Source organism: Cryptomeria japonica, chromosome 11, assembly GCF_030272615.1.
Source record: "Cryptomeria japonica chromosome 11, Sugi_1.0, whole genome shotgun sequence".
NCBI lineage: Eukaryota > Viridiplantae > Streptophyta > Pinopsida > Cupressales > Cupressaceae > Cryptomeria > Cryptomeria japonica.
Genome location: NC_081415.1, coordinates 344,123,519 through 344,140,088, shown reverse-complemented (window position 1 = coordinate 344,140,088; position 16,570 = coordinate 344,123,519). Strand labels below are relative to the sequence as shown.

General features: G+C 35.7%; 1 protein-coding gene across 7 annotated transcripts in view; it reads right to left on the bottom strand.

Annotated features, from left to right (window-relative positions):
* LOC131074707 (uncharacterized) overlaps window positions 1-16,570 on the bottom strand; it is a 177,244-nt gene that overhangs the window by 48,604 nt on the left and 112,070 nt on the right. For all 7 annotated transcript variants that reach the window (XR_009113107.2, XM_058011407.2, XM_059213867.1 and 4 more), the window contains 3 exons: window positions 4,850-5,017; window positions 4,461-4,516; window positions 4,272-4,329 (listed from right to left, as the gene is read on the bottom strand). Coding sequence is in view for 6 of the 7 variants with exons in the window: in XM_058011407.2 (XP_057867390.1) it covers window positions 4,272-4,329; window positions 4,461-4,516; window positions 4,850-5,017 (282 nt within the window). In the remaining variant the exon portion in view is untranslated. The remainder of the gene's footprint in view (window positions 1-4,271; window positions 4,330-4,460; window positions 4,517-4,849; window positions 5,018-16,570) is intronic.

The following is a 16,570-nucleotide window of genomic DNA, read 5'->3' as shown; positions in this document are numbered from 1 at the left end:
GAACCTCTCCACCCAAAAAATGTTGAACAGGAATCTCGTCAGGATGAAGATTTGAATATCATGGATTTATTTGACCAGCATGATACAACAACAAAAGTGGGATGCTTGGATAATCCCAATTTTCTCTTTTCCAACAGAAATTTCCTTGAAGACGAGACTTTGCCAAGACAGCAAGAACAGATGGAAGTGCCTAATCAGCCATCAGAAGTACCAATGTGTCTAAAAGAACAAATGAGGAAAGATCCAAAAGAGGAAGATGACCCAATGACAGAATTGGAAGAACTCCTTGGTCAAATAAACAATTCAAAAGAAAAGAAGACAGCCAAGAAATTCTCTTGAATAACAAGAGGAGAATCAGGATTGAGAATTCTACATGTTGCAGTTCCCAGAGTAGACAAGACAAGGGATGAAGATAATTGCTCAAGGAACTAAAGACTGGTTGAAGAAAGTTCACAAAGAGGCAGATACATTCATTAAGGACTTAGTGCAAATGTATAACAAGATTTTGGCCATCCTTAGTTTAATCCAAGATATTGATCATGCTTGGGAAGACACTCATATATACCAAGACAAGACTATCCCACGCCTAGGAGCATTGATGGAGTTTCCTCGAGACACATTGATGGAAGGAGGGGTAATTAGGGAAAAGGAAGCATATGACTTCTCTAGATGGTACTATGCAATGATATTAGAAAAGTAAGCCTTCAAGAAATCAAATGAAGAATCAACCCAGCTAAGGAGGATACTCAAAGAAATTTAGATGGAAATCCACTCCTCAACGAAGGAATTGTTTGCGCAAGAAATGGGAGATAAGGAAATGACCACAGATAATTTGAAGTGAAAGGTCAAGGATCACGTTTTCATGAACATAAGTTCTTTCTCGAGGAGTCGCTTGGATGACATTTCCATATTCATAAGTTCATGAACAAGATTCAGGTACTCAAGCTAGCATGGGAGAAGACTCTCAACAAGTGTGAAAAGGATACAACAGTCATGGAGTACAAGCATGAGAGTACTCCAAGTGTCTCTATAGATGAACTCGAGATAGGGGTGTCTAGGTTCATTGAATTTGCTAACAAAGAGAGAGATAAGGGACGCTTACTTCTAGATGATAACTTGTTTGATGCTTAGTTAAGATCTAGTTATTGGTTCTTTACTCTACTTCTTTTTGCATAAAAGGTGATCATTTACTTTGAAACCCTAATTAGGGTTTTCTCTCATTGCCTTTTTAAGTCCTATATAAAGGGATTTACCCCCCTCATTTGTAATAAGGAGAGATATTATAAAAATGTTGCTAAGATACTGCCAAGATAATAATAATTCATTCATTGATTCTTTGGTGAATATTTGTGTTGTCTTGTAGTTGTATGGTTTCCTATCCTTCAAAATAAAATAGAATTTGTTTCCTTCGAAGTTGTTTAGTGAATGAAAGATTTCAAAATAAAATAGAATTCGTTCCTTTCGAAGTTGTTTAGTGAATGAAAGATTTGATAGTGTTGATTAGTGGTGAAATCTTTTGCTCATACCTTTGATGAATTGATGATTTCTTTTCATTGTGTAAGGTTAGTCTGAGTATTTTTTTTTGTGGATGTTTAACTTCTATCCTCAGATAAATATCGTTCATTCTAAAGGTAATTATTCAAAGTATGAAAATCGTAAGCACAACCTTTGAAGATTGCACACACTTTATCTAGTTGTTTCTTTTGGCGAACCTAAGTGTGGTTTGATTTCACACAATCATTCATCGTCTCTTGAATTCTTAGGAGTAGAATAGAAATCCTAACCCAATCCTTTTTTCCATTTTTTGAATTCCGTGATCCAAAATCCAAAGAAGATAACCTTCACTGCTATATCTTTCATATCATACATTCTTGAAGAGTGCATCATTCCAAGTTCTCATTGTCATCAAAGAACAACAAAAGCGTAAGTCCCGCATGGATTACCAACACACATCATACCAAATGAGCTATATCCATCATAAAGTTGCAAGCTCACGTAGGAACCTTGGAATCACTTTATGAACTTTTGCAATCTTAGCATAAAAGGCGATTTTGCTCAAGCGAGGATAAAGTGTCTTTAGCATTTTTATTTTGTGTTGGTGTTGTCACAAAACACCCATCAACACTAACCAAGATGTTTCTTTGTGCACACAAGCGCCTATTGATGTTTTCCACAAGGTAAAAACTCAAATAAAGACCTTTGAGGATAAAAAGGACTTAAGAAAGAGGCAATTAAAGAGATGGAATCCATTCAAAGAGACTCTTCTACTTTTCTTGTTCTTCCCTTTCCTTCAACATTGAACACTAGCAATAGTGTTGGGCCTAGAGTTAAAAAAGACTTTTGGTTCTATTGTTCCATTCTGTTTCACCCAACAAGGTAAATCCTTCTTATTTCACCTAATCTTGAATGAAAAGATGGCAAATGAGAAGACCACCATTAGTGAGCAGAATGAGACATGAAGAGGGAACATTTGCACCATCATGTCTAATGGTTGGAGAAATAATAGAAATTAGAGTTTCCTTGATTCTTTCTCAAGTGGTATAGTTTTCCTAAAATCGATTGATGGTTCAGATAAAAAAATTAAATAATTTTCTTTGTCAAATTTTAAAGGAAGTTGTGGCCAAGGTGAGTGAGGAAATTTTGTGTAGATAATTATAGACAATGCGGCAAATTATGTTGTTGCAGGTAAACTTCTCATGGAGAAGCAATAATCCATAATATGAACTCCCTATTTTTTGCATCATCTTGACCTTATAATGGAAAATAATGTTAGTTTTTAATTAGGGTGAAGTGAAGAGAGGATTCCAATTGCCTAAGGCAACATTGGAATCCGCCCTTAAGGGCTGGGCCCTTTACCTTAAAAAGGTAACGTGCACCCTTTAGGGTTGGGCCCTTCTCACACGCCACTCCTCAATAGGGCCGACCCCATAACCCACACATCATGATACGCCTCTCTCCAAATGAAACGTGTGAAAGGGAAAAAGGAATTAATAAATAAAATGTTTATTGCAAGCCGACCTGAAGGTTTACCGCCAAAGGAAAGATATATATATGAATCAAATCATTCATTTATACAACACACATAACAGCGAATTCTGTCTGCAATCAAGAGGTGCGAAATACATAAATTCAAAGGCGAATATCTTCAAAAGTGCGAACTCCATTAGCTTCCTTCATTGTTATCTCTGCTGTTAGGGGAGTACTCTCTATCATGCGATCTGACAGTTGAAGGACCTGCTATTCTGAAGTTGGTCACAGTCATCAGCTGAAGACACACATTTCATCCATCTGCCATTCAAAGTCAAATCCTTGGTTGCTGGTCGGTACAATCAAAGGCAGATCCGAAACTGGTTAAGAAGCAGATCTGAGACTACTGAAAATTGAAGATGCCATTAGACCTAAGGGTAAGCTGAGATAAGTATTGTAATCAGAATATTATTCATAATCCATAATCAGATCTGAGGATCTTTTCTGGCTGGGTTTTTCCTCCTAGGAGGTTTTCCCAGGGTAATAAGTGTCTTATTCATCTTTGGTTACTTTTCTGTTTGTTCCTAAATCTGAAACTTACTAAATCTAACAGCAAACTATCTGAATTAAAGGTTAATTCTGTTTTCTAAGTTTTCTTTATTAATCTGAAAGTATAAAATCAACAAATAATACCAACAGATTGTGCCATAAAATTCCAACAAATCTTCATTGTATTCATTCACTAATTAGTGACATAAGGAAAATAATACCAACAGATTGTGCCATAAAATTCCAACAAATCTTCAGTGTATTCTTTCACTAATTAATGTCAATTCATTACATTCATAGGCTTTATATAGGTGCTTGTACCTAGCACAACTAATTCTAGAATAAGCATGCATTCATTTCCCATCATGCAAACAAGAGTCTTATGCATGCACCATGTGCGTAATACAAACTGAGGAAAACTGTCCCTAACTGCTAGACCTCTACTCTTTGTTACATTCAAAACATGTGCTTGACTCGTGAGAGAATTGTAAAATATTTGGATAATGACAACTCATTGCACCAGCATTAATGTGAGTAGAAGTTCAGACTAGTTTATCTGCTTTTAAAAATTAGGAAGAAAGCAGGAAAACCAACCTAAAAAACATAAGAACTCAACAATTTGGGCTGTCAATCTCTACTACATTAGCTATGAGGCTGATAGTCACTTTATGCAAACCAGAATTGTGGAATCATTTTTGTTACAATGAACCATGCAAAGATATAAAGGTAGCTAACAAATTCAAATAAATACTTACAGTTCCATTCATCGAGCTAGCAAGTAAATATTTATCATCAGATTGAAGCGCTGCCAAGCTAGAAACAAAGAAACACCATATGAAAATCTGCATGTAATAATTGTTGATGTATATTACGCAAAAAGAATCCAGATAAAATCATTTCATAATAAACACAGATAACTGTCAAGGAAAGTTATAAAACCACACCTGCATACAGCTGTGGGCATGTAAATTGCATCAGATGGATTTACATTTCCTTTTAGCTGAACAAATTACCAGGATAACAAATGAGAATAATCAATAAATAAAGAAAAGCAATAACTTCAGAATTGCTGATTTAATTTCTTCTTCATTGCAAGTTAATATAGAATAATAATGGTTTTTTGGGAGAAATGCATCTTTATGAACTGAAATGATTACATCCATCCAATACTAGGATTGCAAGGAATGTCTCTCTCTAAGAGTTTCAAGAGCCAGTCTCTTAGGCATCGAATAATCATTTTACCCATAAAAATAACAATTTTCCTAAATGCGATAAACATCTAAAAAGAATAATATGCAAATACTTAGTAGATGCATTATATTTTAATGTGTACCCGAAATTTGCCAGAAAGTGATTTTGAAGAACCATCATTAAGTGAAAAACTGTGAGCAGCATGGCGTACTGCATGTCTGTGCATGCTTGCAAACTGTGCTGATTCTTCACTTCTTATATCAACAGTGACAATTGCACCATTACGAAACCCACAAAAAATATGATTGCCCTGTCTTTCACAAAGTATATGATTGAGCAATCAGATAAAAACCTTCAAAATAAATATCATGTCAATACATGGTACATACACATAAACAGCTTGTCTGATTTGGACAAAGTATTTAGGCATTCAGTATGCATAAATATTTGTGTATCTAAATAAACAAAATTTCAACACAGTGTTTAGGGGAGAAAGAAAAACAAATATAATATAGGAAGTCCATAAACAACAAAAGAGCAGTCCAATTAATTGGGAAGTTTATTATAAATTAATGCTAATAATATATCAAGTAATATGAAAGGCTTCTTCAAACTCAGAATTGGATAATACAAAATTGCAGATTGAATCTTACTAGAAGGATGATGTTACGCATTAGAAAGTACAGAATTAGTTATGTGAAAGAGAAATACAGAAGACATAAAAGTGGGTAAGATTATTTAGAATCCATCCATGGGTGGTGAAGCATAGATTTGTCTGCACTTAATCAATATTGATCAACTACAAACTTCAATCCAAAATTACTCTTCATAAGCCAAGTGCCCAATTCCCAAGCATACCAATCATCTTCTGGCACATCACTTGAAGTAGATTTCAATAACTACTATGGATAACTACTCCCGAAAGTACTTCTTCCATGTCAAAATCAACTTTGACCTGATCAAGAAAATAGCCAAAATGCATTAAATACTTAATATTGATAGTGATTGTACACCGGCAACTTTGGTTTATTCAATTTAGTTGATTTATTGTTATCTAATATGCTGAGGCCTACTGGCTAATATGGTCCCTCCTACAGGATGTTGTGGCTTCTGCAGCACTCATTATTTCCTTAGCTATCCAAGGCTACAACTCCTTGTTAGCCTTTCATACAAAATCATAAATATCCATCCTTTTAGGGAAACTCATAAAATCTCTCTTCCTTTTAGAGAGATCATTGCCTCCAATAGAAATATCTGGCTTGTGATCACTACTAGATATAGCATTTTGCAAGATAGCCATTCTGTATTTTATTTTTAAAAGATTCATTAAGATACACATCTGAAAGAGAAACGCACAAGACATAGAAATGGGCAAGATTACTTAGAATTGGTTAATGGGTCAATAAAGCATAGGTGGGTTTGTGTTATATTGATCAAATTCAAACCCACCTATGCTTTATTGACCCATTAACCAATTATAAGTAATCTTGCCCATTTCTGTGTCTTGTGTGTTTCTCTTTCAGATTTTGATCAAATACAAACTTTAACCTAAAATTCCTCCTCTTAAGCTGAGTGCCCTAATTCTAGAGCATACTAGTTGTCTTCTAGGAAATCACTTGAGGTAAATTTCAATCAGTAATTCTCAAAACCCTTGTCCCTCTTGTGTCCTCTTCTTGGTTTAGAAAGTCATAAATGTCTCTTTTTGGACTGTCATACCTTCATCCATGCAATACAGGGTTGGCCTTTCTCTATCACGTTCTATAGACTGTCATCTTATCTTTCATCTCTGCCTTTGATATAAGTCTGCGATCATGTTCTTGAAGTTTTCCATATAGACCAAATCCTTAGATTGTTCCAATAATTTTAGATTGTCCTAATGATCTTTATTCACTAATATGTCTCCTGTATAATTGTCATTGCAGCATGAGCTCATGTTTAAAATTATACATTCACTGCTGTCACAGTTTTTAAACTTGGTGTGCCAACTGAGCATTAACCCCTTGGAGACACCAATCCCCACTACTGAGCACCTACTCAAGAAGAGAGACCAATCTCTTTAAAAATGAGGCACCAACCTCCCAAGAAATAAGAGGATAAATGATTGATCTCCTTCTTACATTCAGTTCTGAAACTCTTTACCAATTTGCTCAGAAAACTCGCTTCTTACATCTGCTTATACTCTACTCAAATGTCTGTACATATCCGCCCTTAAGATCTGCAACAAAACACCTTCAACAATGTATTTCTGCTCAGCAGCGTCTGATACAATCTGCTCACAAATCTGCTTAAATCTACCCACAAGTCTGGAAAATGTCTGCCCATAAATCTGGAAAATGTCTGCAATAAATTGCTTCAGAATCTGCTCATGAACTAAGATGTTCTATACTCTTAAGATCTGCTAAATCTGTTCAGATCTGCTTTTGAATGATAATCAATTGAATCCAGGATAAAATGATCTCCAATAACTTTTTATTTATACCCACCAAATACCACTTGTAATGTCCCTAAGGCTGGCAGAATCATGCTCTGATACCATTTGTAATGTCCCCTTTTGAATTACCTTGTATTTTGCCCTTTTCCCTTCATCCTGGTCAAAATATTCAATTATTTTCTGATCTCTTACTATATTCTTTCCTACTCTATATCTTGATCATGTCTACTTGGGCTGTCTTTTTAGTAATGCCTCTTCATAAGTATTAATTATCAACAATAATCCCTTAAGTCGCACCTCCTCATTAATTATTCCTTGCTGTCTAATGAAGACTCATTGTTCCTTCAATATATTAATGCTGCTGCCTATTGCTCACTGCCTTAAGGATTTATCTCTGCTTAAATCTGCTTCTCCAATTATGAATAATTTTCCCTTACGTTCCTCCTTTGATTCTCATTCTTATTCTTCTTGAATACTTCCTCACATGCCCTTTCACCCAAAGAAGGCAATCATGCATAAAGGGTCATCCATTATTAAGAGAAGTTAATTCATTTTTTCCTTTCACCAAGGTGGCATATATATGAAGAGAGGTCAGCCAAAAATATTTATTTATTTTAAACTTTCATTACCCTTTCAGCTCGGCCACTTTGACTGAACATTTATTTATTCTAATCTTATTTTCATTATAAATAATGCCCTCGTGGTGCGGCAATGACAGCGATCAAGGCCTCCCATCTCTTTTTCCCTACACTTTACAAATCTGTATTCAAAGCTCTTGCTCCTAACCACTGTCTCTCTATTCTTATGTCATACAATACCAAAATCTCCTCATATTCTTCCAAAATCTCCTTGCTAATAGATCTATACGATCAAAGGTTGTATATTGGGATTTTCTTCAAAAACATGCCAGCTCCACTTGTATCTTGAAGACCTCGTAAATGAGGACAGGGTGAGACCATACTCAATAAAGGCAGGGTCAGCTTTTTCCTTCCCTTACCATGGCACCCATACCTACATCATACTCCCCCTTGTCCTCTTCTTTCCATTTTTTTCAAGCGCTCAAACTTCGCAATTAATTTGTCTCCTTGGTACTCTTTGAATGTCATTTTAATTCTTGTTTTTTATTTGTTTCCTTGACCAAACAATGTCCTCATGAAATGGTTTTTTGACAAGGATGTGATATTTTGATTTATTTCCCTAACCATGTCCCTTAGCCAACAAGAAATAAGATAAGTGAAATGTCCCCCTCACTTTTTTTTTTCAAATTTTTCAATTTCAAACACCACAATGCACCCGTTAAAGTTAGGAAAATAAACACAATACTGCTGAAAGATAACCCTTCCACTTTCCAATCACCAAGAGCCCAATGTGGGAAGGTGAGAGCATACGGTGAGTAGGGGATAGTTAGCTCCAATAATCAACTGAAAATACAATGCTAGGCGGCAAGCCAACCCCTTCTGTTTGCCCAACGGGCAAGAGCAACTTAAAGTAGAATCACTCAACCACTATTTAACGGGAGGACAATTATTACAAACAAGGGAATAGATAACTCAACCACTTATTCAGCGGAAGGACTGAAAATGATAATAACAATCCACAAAGACGCTTATTCAGCGGGAGGACAGAAGTACAATGAAATAAGATAGGCGGCAAAGCCAGCCTCTTCCACTTATTCAGAGGGTGTTGTGAAACAATTCAGAAATAAGATAGCTTTTAGTACTACTAATCAGCTTTACAATTCATAACATGGATTTTCAGATCAAGAGATATCGCTGTCCAAAGCAGCAGATAAAGTTTAATGCACTTCACAAGCTACAAGAGACCAACTACCCCAAAAACAACCTCACACTCCAAAATTCTAAATCTGATATACTTTTCTAGCAAGCTGAATAACACAGACCAGCAACTTCAAACCACAACAAAATGCACACAACTCCTCCAAGACTCAATGAAAAGACTCGAGATTGATTGCAAATAAATTCTAGGAAGGAGGCAACCTGGTTAAGACCAACAAACAGCTGCAAACTCGCTCAAAGCATTGATGCACACATTTCTAGACAACCCAAGCATGGTACGGCCTGGGCATTAGGGTAATTTGCAATATAAAATCCAAAGCTTCAAATTACCCTCTGAAAATTTGCATAAGAGATCGCCTAGGCCTAAGGAAAATTATTATAAAATACCCAAATGCAAACAAAATTCACCCTTGGACTTATGATGACAAAACCGCTTCAGCTCTACAACCGACCTGCAACCAGAAAACTCACAAAACACCCAAAACTACATTAGAAAACATCAAATGTCACTAGAACCATTAACTCCATATGTTCTTCAGCGTAAAAAACAGTCTCACAATCTCAACTAGTTGCTATTTTTCAAGCAAGAAGCCAAGAACCAGCTAGGAGGTATGCACTCCTCGAAGCAATCACTCTGAATTTTGGCAGCACTTCGTTGCAAATAAACATGGATGCCAAAAACAAGAGCCCAACACTCTTATTTATAACTTTTTGAAGCTCCAAATTCAAATTCAACTCCCTCCAAATTGCCATGAAATGAAATGAAATTACATCCCATTTGGACGCCCAAGCAAAAATAATATTTGCCTTTATTTTAAATCATGTTTTTTCTCCAAAAGGGATGCCCCACTTAACTTAAGTCAAAAATAATTCTTAATTCATCAAATCGACCCCCTCAAGGTAGCAAATATACTTTATGAAATATTCATAAAGTGAGCTATGGCATCCAAGGAAATAAAGTGAATTGTTTCTTAAAATTAACATATTTCTTGCTAAGGCATCCATCATGCCTTATAAATAATTCACTTGTAAAATATTTTTCCTGAAGCATAAATCGCCCAAAATAAGCTCCAAAAATGTTGGAAGACAAACTGCTCAAACTGACCTGCCAGAAATAGCCATCTAAACTGACTTGCTAAACCCCTGCTAAAAATAACACTTACTAAAAATAGTAAGTGTTTCCAAAGTGACTTTAACCACATTCTGAGCAATTGTCGCAACTTACTAAAAATAGTAAGTCTGGAAAAGTCTTCAGATTCATTTGCATGTTACACCATCGTGAAGCTCTCTGAAAACCCAGAAAAACCCAGAGAAAAAAGTTGCCCTCGCCTCCACTTACTAAAAATAGTAAGTTTACCAATCTCCACTGCTTGCTATGCATGTACCATCATTGCGAAGCTTTCTAAAAACCCAGAAGGAATCCAAAACCAAAACTAACAAACTCCAGCATGCAAGCCACCAAAAACGCTGAAACATCCCCCTATAGGTAGGAAACCCTAATTTTTGCTCCGCCTAGCCTACAGGTCTCTGGGATATGCTAACGGCCAACTAAACTGTTCACTGCTAAGAAGGGGACATTAAAATAAGGTACAAGTCTTCAATCAAATTCTCAATTTTTCAGAAGGAACAACAATAAATGATAACTAGGGATTAATAGTTTTCAAAAATTCAATTACAATCAACTTTGTACAAAAGCAACCTACAAACTAAGTACAAAGTTCTAGAAATTAAAATGTAGTCAATGAGTCTCACTACTACAAAGAGAGCTACACTAGAGGGTCGTAGCCCCAACTGATGAAGCTCCTGGATCAGATATTCTCCTAAGTCATTCAACCACATCAACACCAATGTTGATCTCGTAATCCCAACTAATGAAGCTCTTGGATCAGGTATTCTCCTAAGTCGTTCAACCACATCAACGCCAATGTTGATCTCCCTTAGGATATCAAAATCATAAGGATTGAGAAGAACGTCATCATTTGCAATCCACTCAGAATCTAGATCGATCTTGTCAACGTTAATTACCTAGTCTCCCTCAAAGGTGCCTGATTTTTTTCATATGCTTTTAACTTTTTAGGACTTCTTCCTTTTTAACCTCAACTACATCTCCCTAACTTGTTTATGGACATAACAATTTGTTTTTTGACATCTTGTACATTATTGGGAGACATAAATAATCACAACACAATTTTGTTTACATCATATTAAAGATTTGTTTTCATATGTAGCATTTTTCAATTTTTTTTTTGTATTAGATTTTTTACGAAATATATATATAATGTTCTAACATGTTCCCAAGATGAGGATGACAAGGGCTAGGAGATGCATTTCCAAGATGAATTATTTGGGAGGCCATTTTTTAGAGGATAGCAAGGTACAACTATTTAAAAATGGCAAAGATTTAAAAATATAGGAATTTTTAGATATTCATTTGATAACACTAATAAGCCATTCACCATATACATTATAGAACATTAGTATATAACATAAGAGTTGAATTGAGATTTCAATGTTTTCATTGTTAATGTACATATATATTATACAAGAACTAATTGTTTTCATTGTTGACATATCAACAAAATACCCAAAGGCTGCGAGTTTCAACTACAAAATGACCAAAACATAAAAATATGCAACTGCAGTCCAATGAACTCATGAATCTATCAATCTTGAAGTTGCAAGGCACTATGCATGGCCACCAACTTCTTCAAACATCAAGAGGTAGGTATAGTCATCTAGATTCTAGATTGACTAATATGAAGTTGTAAATGAAGAAAAAGTCCAGAAAAATGCAGTCACACTCTACAACATGAACTTGAATCAAACCTGGATGACAAATTTCCACTTCAAAATGTTTCTTAAAAATTGCAAATATGAGTTAAAAAAAATGCAAATGTGCCACCACAATTAAAGGAACAATTGCGATACATAGGTGAAAAGTTAGGGCTACTTCCGAATGCAAAGTGAATGAAGTAAAAACATGCCAAACAAAATTACTAAGACACGAGGTAAAACCCTAACCCCCCAAAAAATTTCAAGTCAAATTAAAAGTTTAAAAAAATGTTAAAAATTGGTCAAAAAGATTTACCCTGCAATTCAAATGCGATTCAAACAATTTAAACCCAATTTAAAAATATCAAGTGGCCAGTTGCTCCAAGATGCTATTATAGATGCAAAATAAATTGTGAAAGATCAAAAAGAAGCAACATGGAAAGTTTGTGATGCAGGAGCATCCAGGCTCACAAGCAATCCTGCACAACCAAAAAGATTTTCTTAGTTATTATCTCTAATATTTGTGGTGATTTTTGTTTTCAAGGTCTGATTTAATCCTCTTAGCTATTCTTCCAGCTCTAAGGTCTGATTATTCAATTTTAGGAGTTTGATGGTTCAATAATTAAATGCAATTGTTTACAAGTTGTAATATTTTATATTTAAATCTTGGGAATTTGAGCTTCATTCCTAGCTTGGGAAAGCTAATTTATTGCCTTCTGTAGCTCCATTGGGGTTTTTATGAATTTCTATTTCAAGCAGAAGTCAAACTTGGGCACCTAGAAGTGGGGTGAATTGTATTGGTCCTAAATTAGCAGTTTTGCTAAAGAAATTTTAAAATATTTATTCCATATTAAATGAGAGGCAAATGAGGAGTTTCCCATGTCCAAGGAAGGAGGGAAAATGCATTTAACTCCTTTTAGGGTTTTTAGAATTATTGATTTCAAACAGAAGTCATACTTGGGTGCCTAGAAGTGGGGTGAGTTGTATTGGTCCTAAATTAGCAGGTTTGCTTAAGAAAATTGAAATCTTCATTGCAAATTGAATGGGAGGTAAAAATAGGAGTTTCCCACGTCCAAGAAGGGAGGGAGAAGGCATTTTCATTTGCAGGTATTGGAGCAAAGAGAAAACACATGTCCAGATGGTCTGCAGTGAGGAAAATCGAAGATTGAAGCAAGGATATAAAGAAGGAACCAGAAAACTTCCTTGGCTTCCATGAGAGTTGGGTAGAGGATTTTTCAGCTTGCTTGTTACTGGTTTGAAAGAGTTTTGATCTGATTTTCAGAAGTTATTTGGGTTTTATGGTTTGTTGCAGAAGTTAGACCATAGATTGTTACATTGTAATCCTGTAGCTTGATGTTCAGAAATGAGGAATTGTTTCAGATTTCAATGAAGAGTATTTGCAGCAGATTTACTCTCTCAAGTGTGTTAAATGATTTTTAAAAATGTGTGAATCTCTATTTTGATTTGACTTCTGTTTTAGAAAAGTTGAGAGTTTGTTTTAATAGCAGCAACACTTGACAATCCTAGTAGATTCTTAACTGTTGATCTGCACCAGTTTGGATGCACATCTCTTTGAGATAGGTGGATAGATGGAAGAAGCAGCACCCTCATTGATTTTTTAGTGGCTTAGATTGTCAATTGATTTATTGCAAGTCAATTGGTGCCTCCAACAAAACAAAGAGCACAGAGACTTTGAGCTTAATGTTGGTGGAAATTGTTTTATAGGTGGGCAGACAAAATGTTGTGCAAATTGTTATTAGCAATGCAACAACATACATAATGACTGAAATATTACTTCAAGAGAGGCATCTGATACTCTTTTCGACCCCTTGTGCAGCCCATTGCCTTAACCTTCCTTTGCAAAACATAGGCAAAATTAATTGGATGAGACTCACAATAGAACATGCAAGAAAATAACAAAATATATCTATAATCACTTGTAGGTTCTTAGCTTGATGAGGGATAACACCAAGGGGACAGGACTTGTGCCATCGTACTTAGCTTGATGAGGGATCACACCAAGGGAAATGTGACTTATACTTAAATGTTATATTTGTAGGTATGTTTGTCGTTGCACCAAAAACTCGAGCTTTCAACGCCCGCTACAAACACCAGACTTACCCAGATCCACAGGAGGCGGTTAAGCCATGTCGTGAACCCCAAAGGAGGTGCTGGCCACCAAGTCAACAATCTCCCCCTCAGCACCGACTAAGGGTTTCGCACCGACGGAATGAAGGAGACCTCCCGGGATTTGAACCCATGACCCAAGGCTCTAATACCAATTGTAGGTATGTTTATCGTTGCACCAGGAGCTCAAGCTTTCAACACTTGCTTCAAATGCCAGACTTACCCAAATCCACGGGAAGCGGTTAAGCCATGTCACGAACCCCGAAGGAGGTGCTGACCACCAAGTCAACAATATTTCATGTATATATTCTGATGAAGAGAATGAGACTAACTTGAAGACAAAGATGAGGAGTTAAATGTTATATTCCATGTGTATTTTGGGGGCATGTCATAAACCAAAAAAGCATTTAAATTTTGAAATTTAAAAAAAGAAATTGAGTCTGGCCAAGTCTAGGAGACAGGACTCGCTTGGGCTCGGTGATTCCACGGGACTCAACGAGTCTCGTCCAGACTCGGTCAAGTCCAAGTCCAAGTCTGAGCCCCTAGGACTTGCCGAGGGTGACTCTACGAATCCAGGCAAGTCCGGGTGAATCTCGTAACTCTGGTTTGCAACTAATTTTCTAACATTGCAAAGTATTTCTATCTTATTGACTAGACTTAACATATTCAACAAAGATTGATAAAGAGTGGATCACGGAAACAATTTTTGATGATGTCTTTGTGAAGAGAACTTTAGTGATTGTCAAGGTTTTCAATTTACATTTTAAATATAATCCTTTATGTTTAAACTTTGAATATATTTAGTTTCATTGTATGTTGTAACTTTAATTTGTGTGTACTTCGTACTTTATAGGTGTTCCTCTTTCCCTCTTAGGTCTATTCCTTAATTTAAGCTGACAAAAATCAATCAATGATATGGTTGCATGGAACTCATCTCCTAGTGATTGATACTCATGCAAGTAATCCACAATACTTTAACCATCATTTTGTTGTCCACCTCCTTTCGAAACTTCTTCCCTACTTAGGAATGTGGGCATCAAGCGTCTAGCTGCTGGTCCAATCATTGTTCATGTATTGTTGTTTGACTTGTTAGTCCAATAATTACTCATTTCCCCATTATTGTTGTTGTTGTCATTATGATCAGACTTGGGCATGTTCATGTTTTGCAGTATTTGTGTCAAAAGGTTAGCCAACTATTGTTGCCATCTAGCAAGGTCATTAAGAATTTGTTCAATTTGTTCAATTTTGTTCCTGTCATTTCTTTGTTCCCTATCAGCCATGTGAACATACCCTTGTTCTGTTGGTTGAAAATTTTGTACACCTAGGAAGGCGTGCAAAATTATGGTTTCAGCCACAACACGTGAGTTTAAAACTTTCCTAATTCTAAAGAAAGGCTCCCCCTTTCCTACTATTACAAATTAACTATAATATATAAACACTAATCTAACTTGGGTGGGATAACATCCTTTTCTCTTTTTTCAGAAAAGATGATATTCTTATCTCTTTTCAAAAAAGAAACTGCAACTAGAGTAACATATACAGAAATTTAAGAAATTTCAAGAACTACAAAGATGCTTATATGAAAGGAAGCAAAGTTACCATGAAAGCGCAAAGTCTTTCGTCACTTCCCCGGGACGGTAATATAGAAGTAAAGCCCAAAGCCTTCACTTGTCTACAATCCTATCTACCTTCCAGATTGATTAGTATGATAACAATGTACAACTTACAACAGCTTAAAGTCTGTAGATATGGTGCACCTCTAGACTACTACAAAATAGGAACAACTATAAGCACAAAGTCTTATAGCCTCTCTCTATTATGAACACTTAGCTATGATAATTTAATCCTCAATATTTCCAGCACAAAGTCTATAAGAAATTAGATTAAAGTTCTTTTCAACAACTTCGCTAGAATCTCAAGTATATGCAGAAAAGTATAGCATTGTGACATAAGAACATAATGGATATATGAACAAGGTTTCAACACAAAGTCTGAAACTCGAATGTCTTCTTTATATTGCTTGAGAAACCAGTTTACAAGTATAAAACCCAAAGTCTTTATCACTGTAAATTTTTGCAAAGTTTTCTTGCTTGCTAAAAAGATATCCAATACATAGAGCACCCTTCGATGTATATAGGAGAGGGGCTAAGAGCAAAAAGTGGGAAAAGTCCAAGTAACTAAGACTTTTTCCACAGCTAACTAACAATGACTTATTCCAAATTACAGTCCTATTGTCTTTCAACTTGTAATTTGTTTACATGTAATTACAAGTTACAAGACTACAAGTAATGAGACTACCTATAATTACAATTTTTGTTATTACATGTAATCTGTCAAAAGGAAAATATATTCTACAACAAAACAAAAACATAACTCAAGCGTCAGGAGACACTTCGTGTTCTTCTCTATCCCTGGCCATGAAAGATTGAAACCTGCTAATTCATTCCTGCAATCCATAAGGATTTGGACTTGTTGTATACCTTGCAACAGAAACAGTTTTGATGATGACATCGAAGTATCTCACTGTCGCTGCTCTATGTTCTTCAAGAAAAGTTTGCATCTTATCAAGGAAAACTTGGCAATTCACAAATCTATTGATTGAAGTCATTGTAAATTGATCGGATTCAAGCTCCTGATGAAGCCTTGACACCAATTCAGAGAGCTTCACATTTTTAGGAAGCAATTCTTTATTTTGACCTACCATCTTGCAGGACATTCTCTCAAAATTGGAGATAAT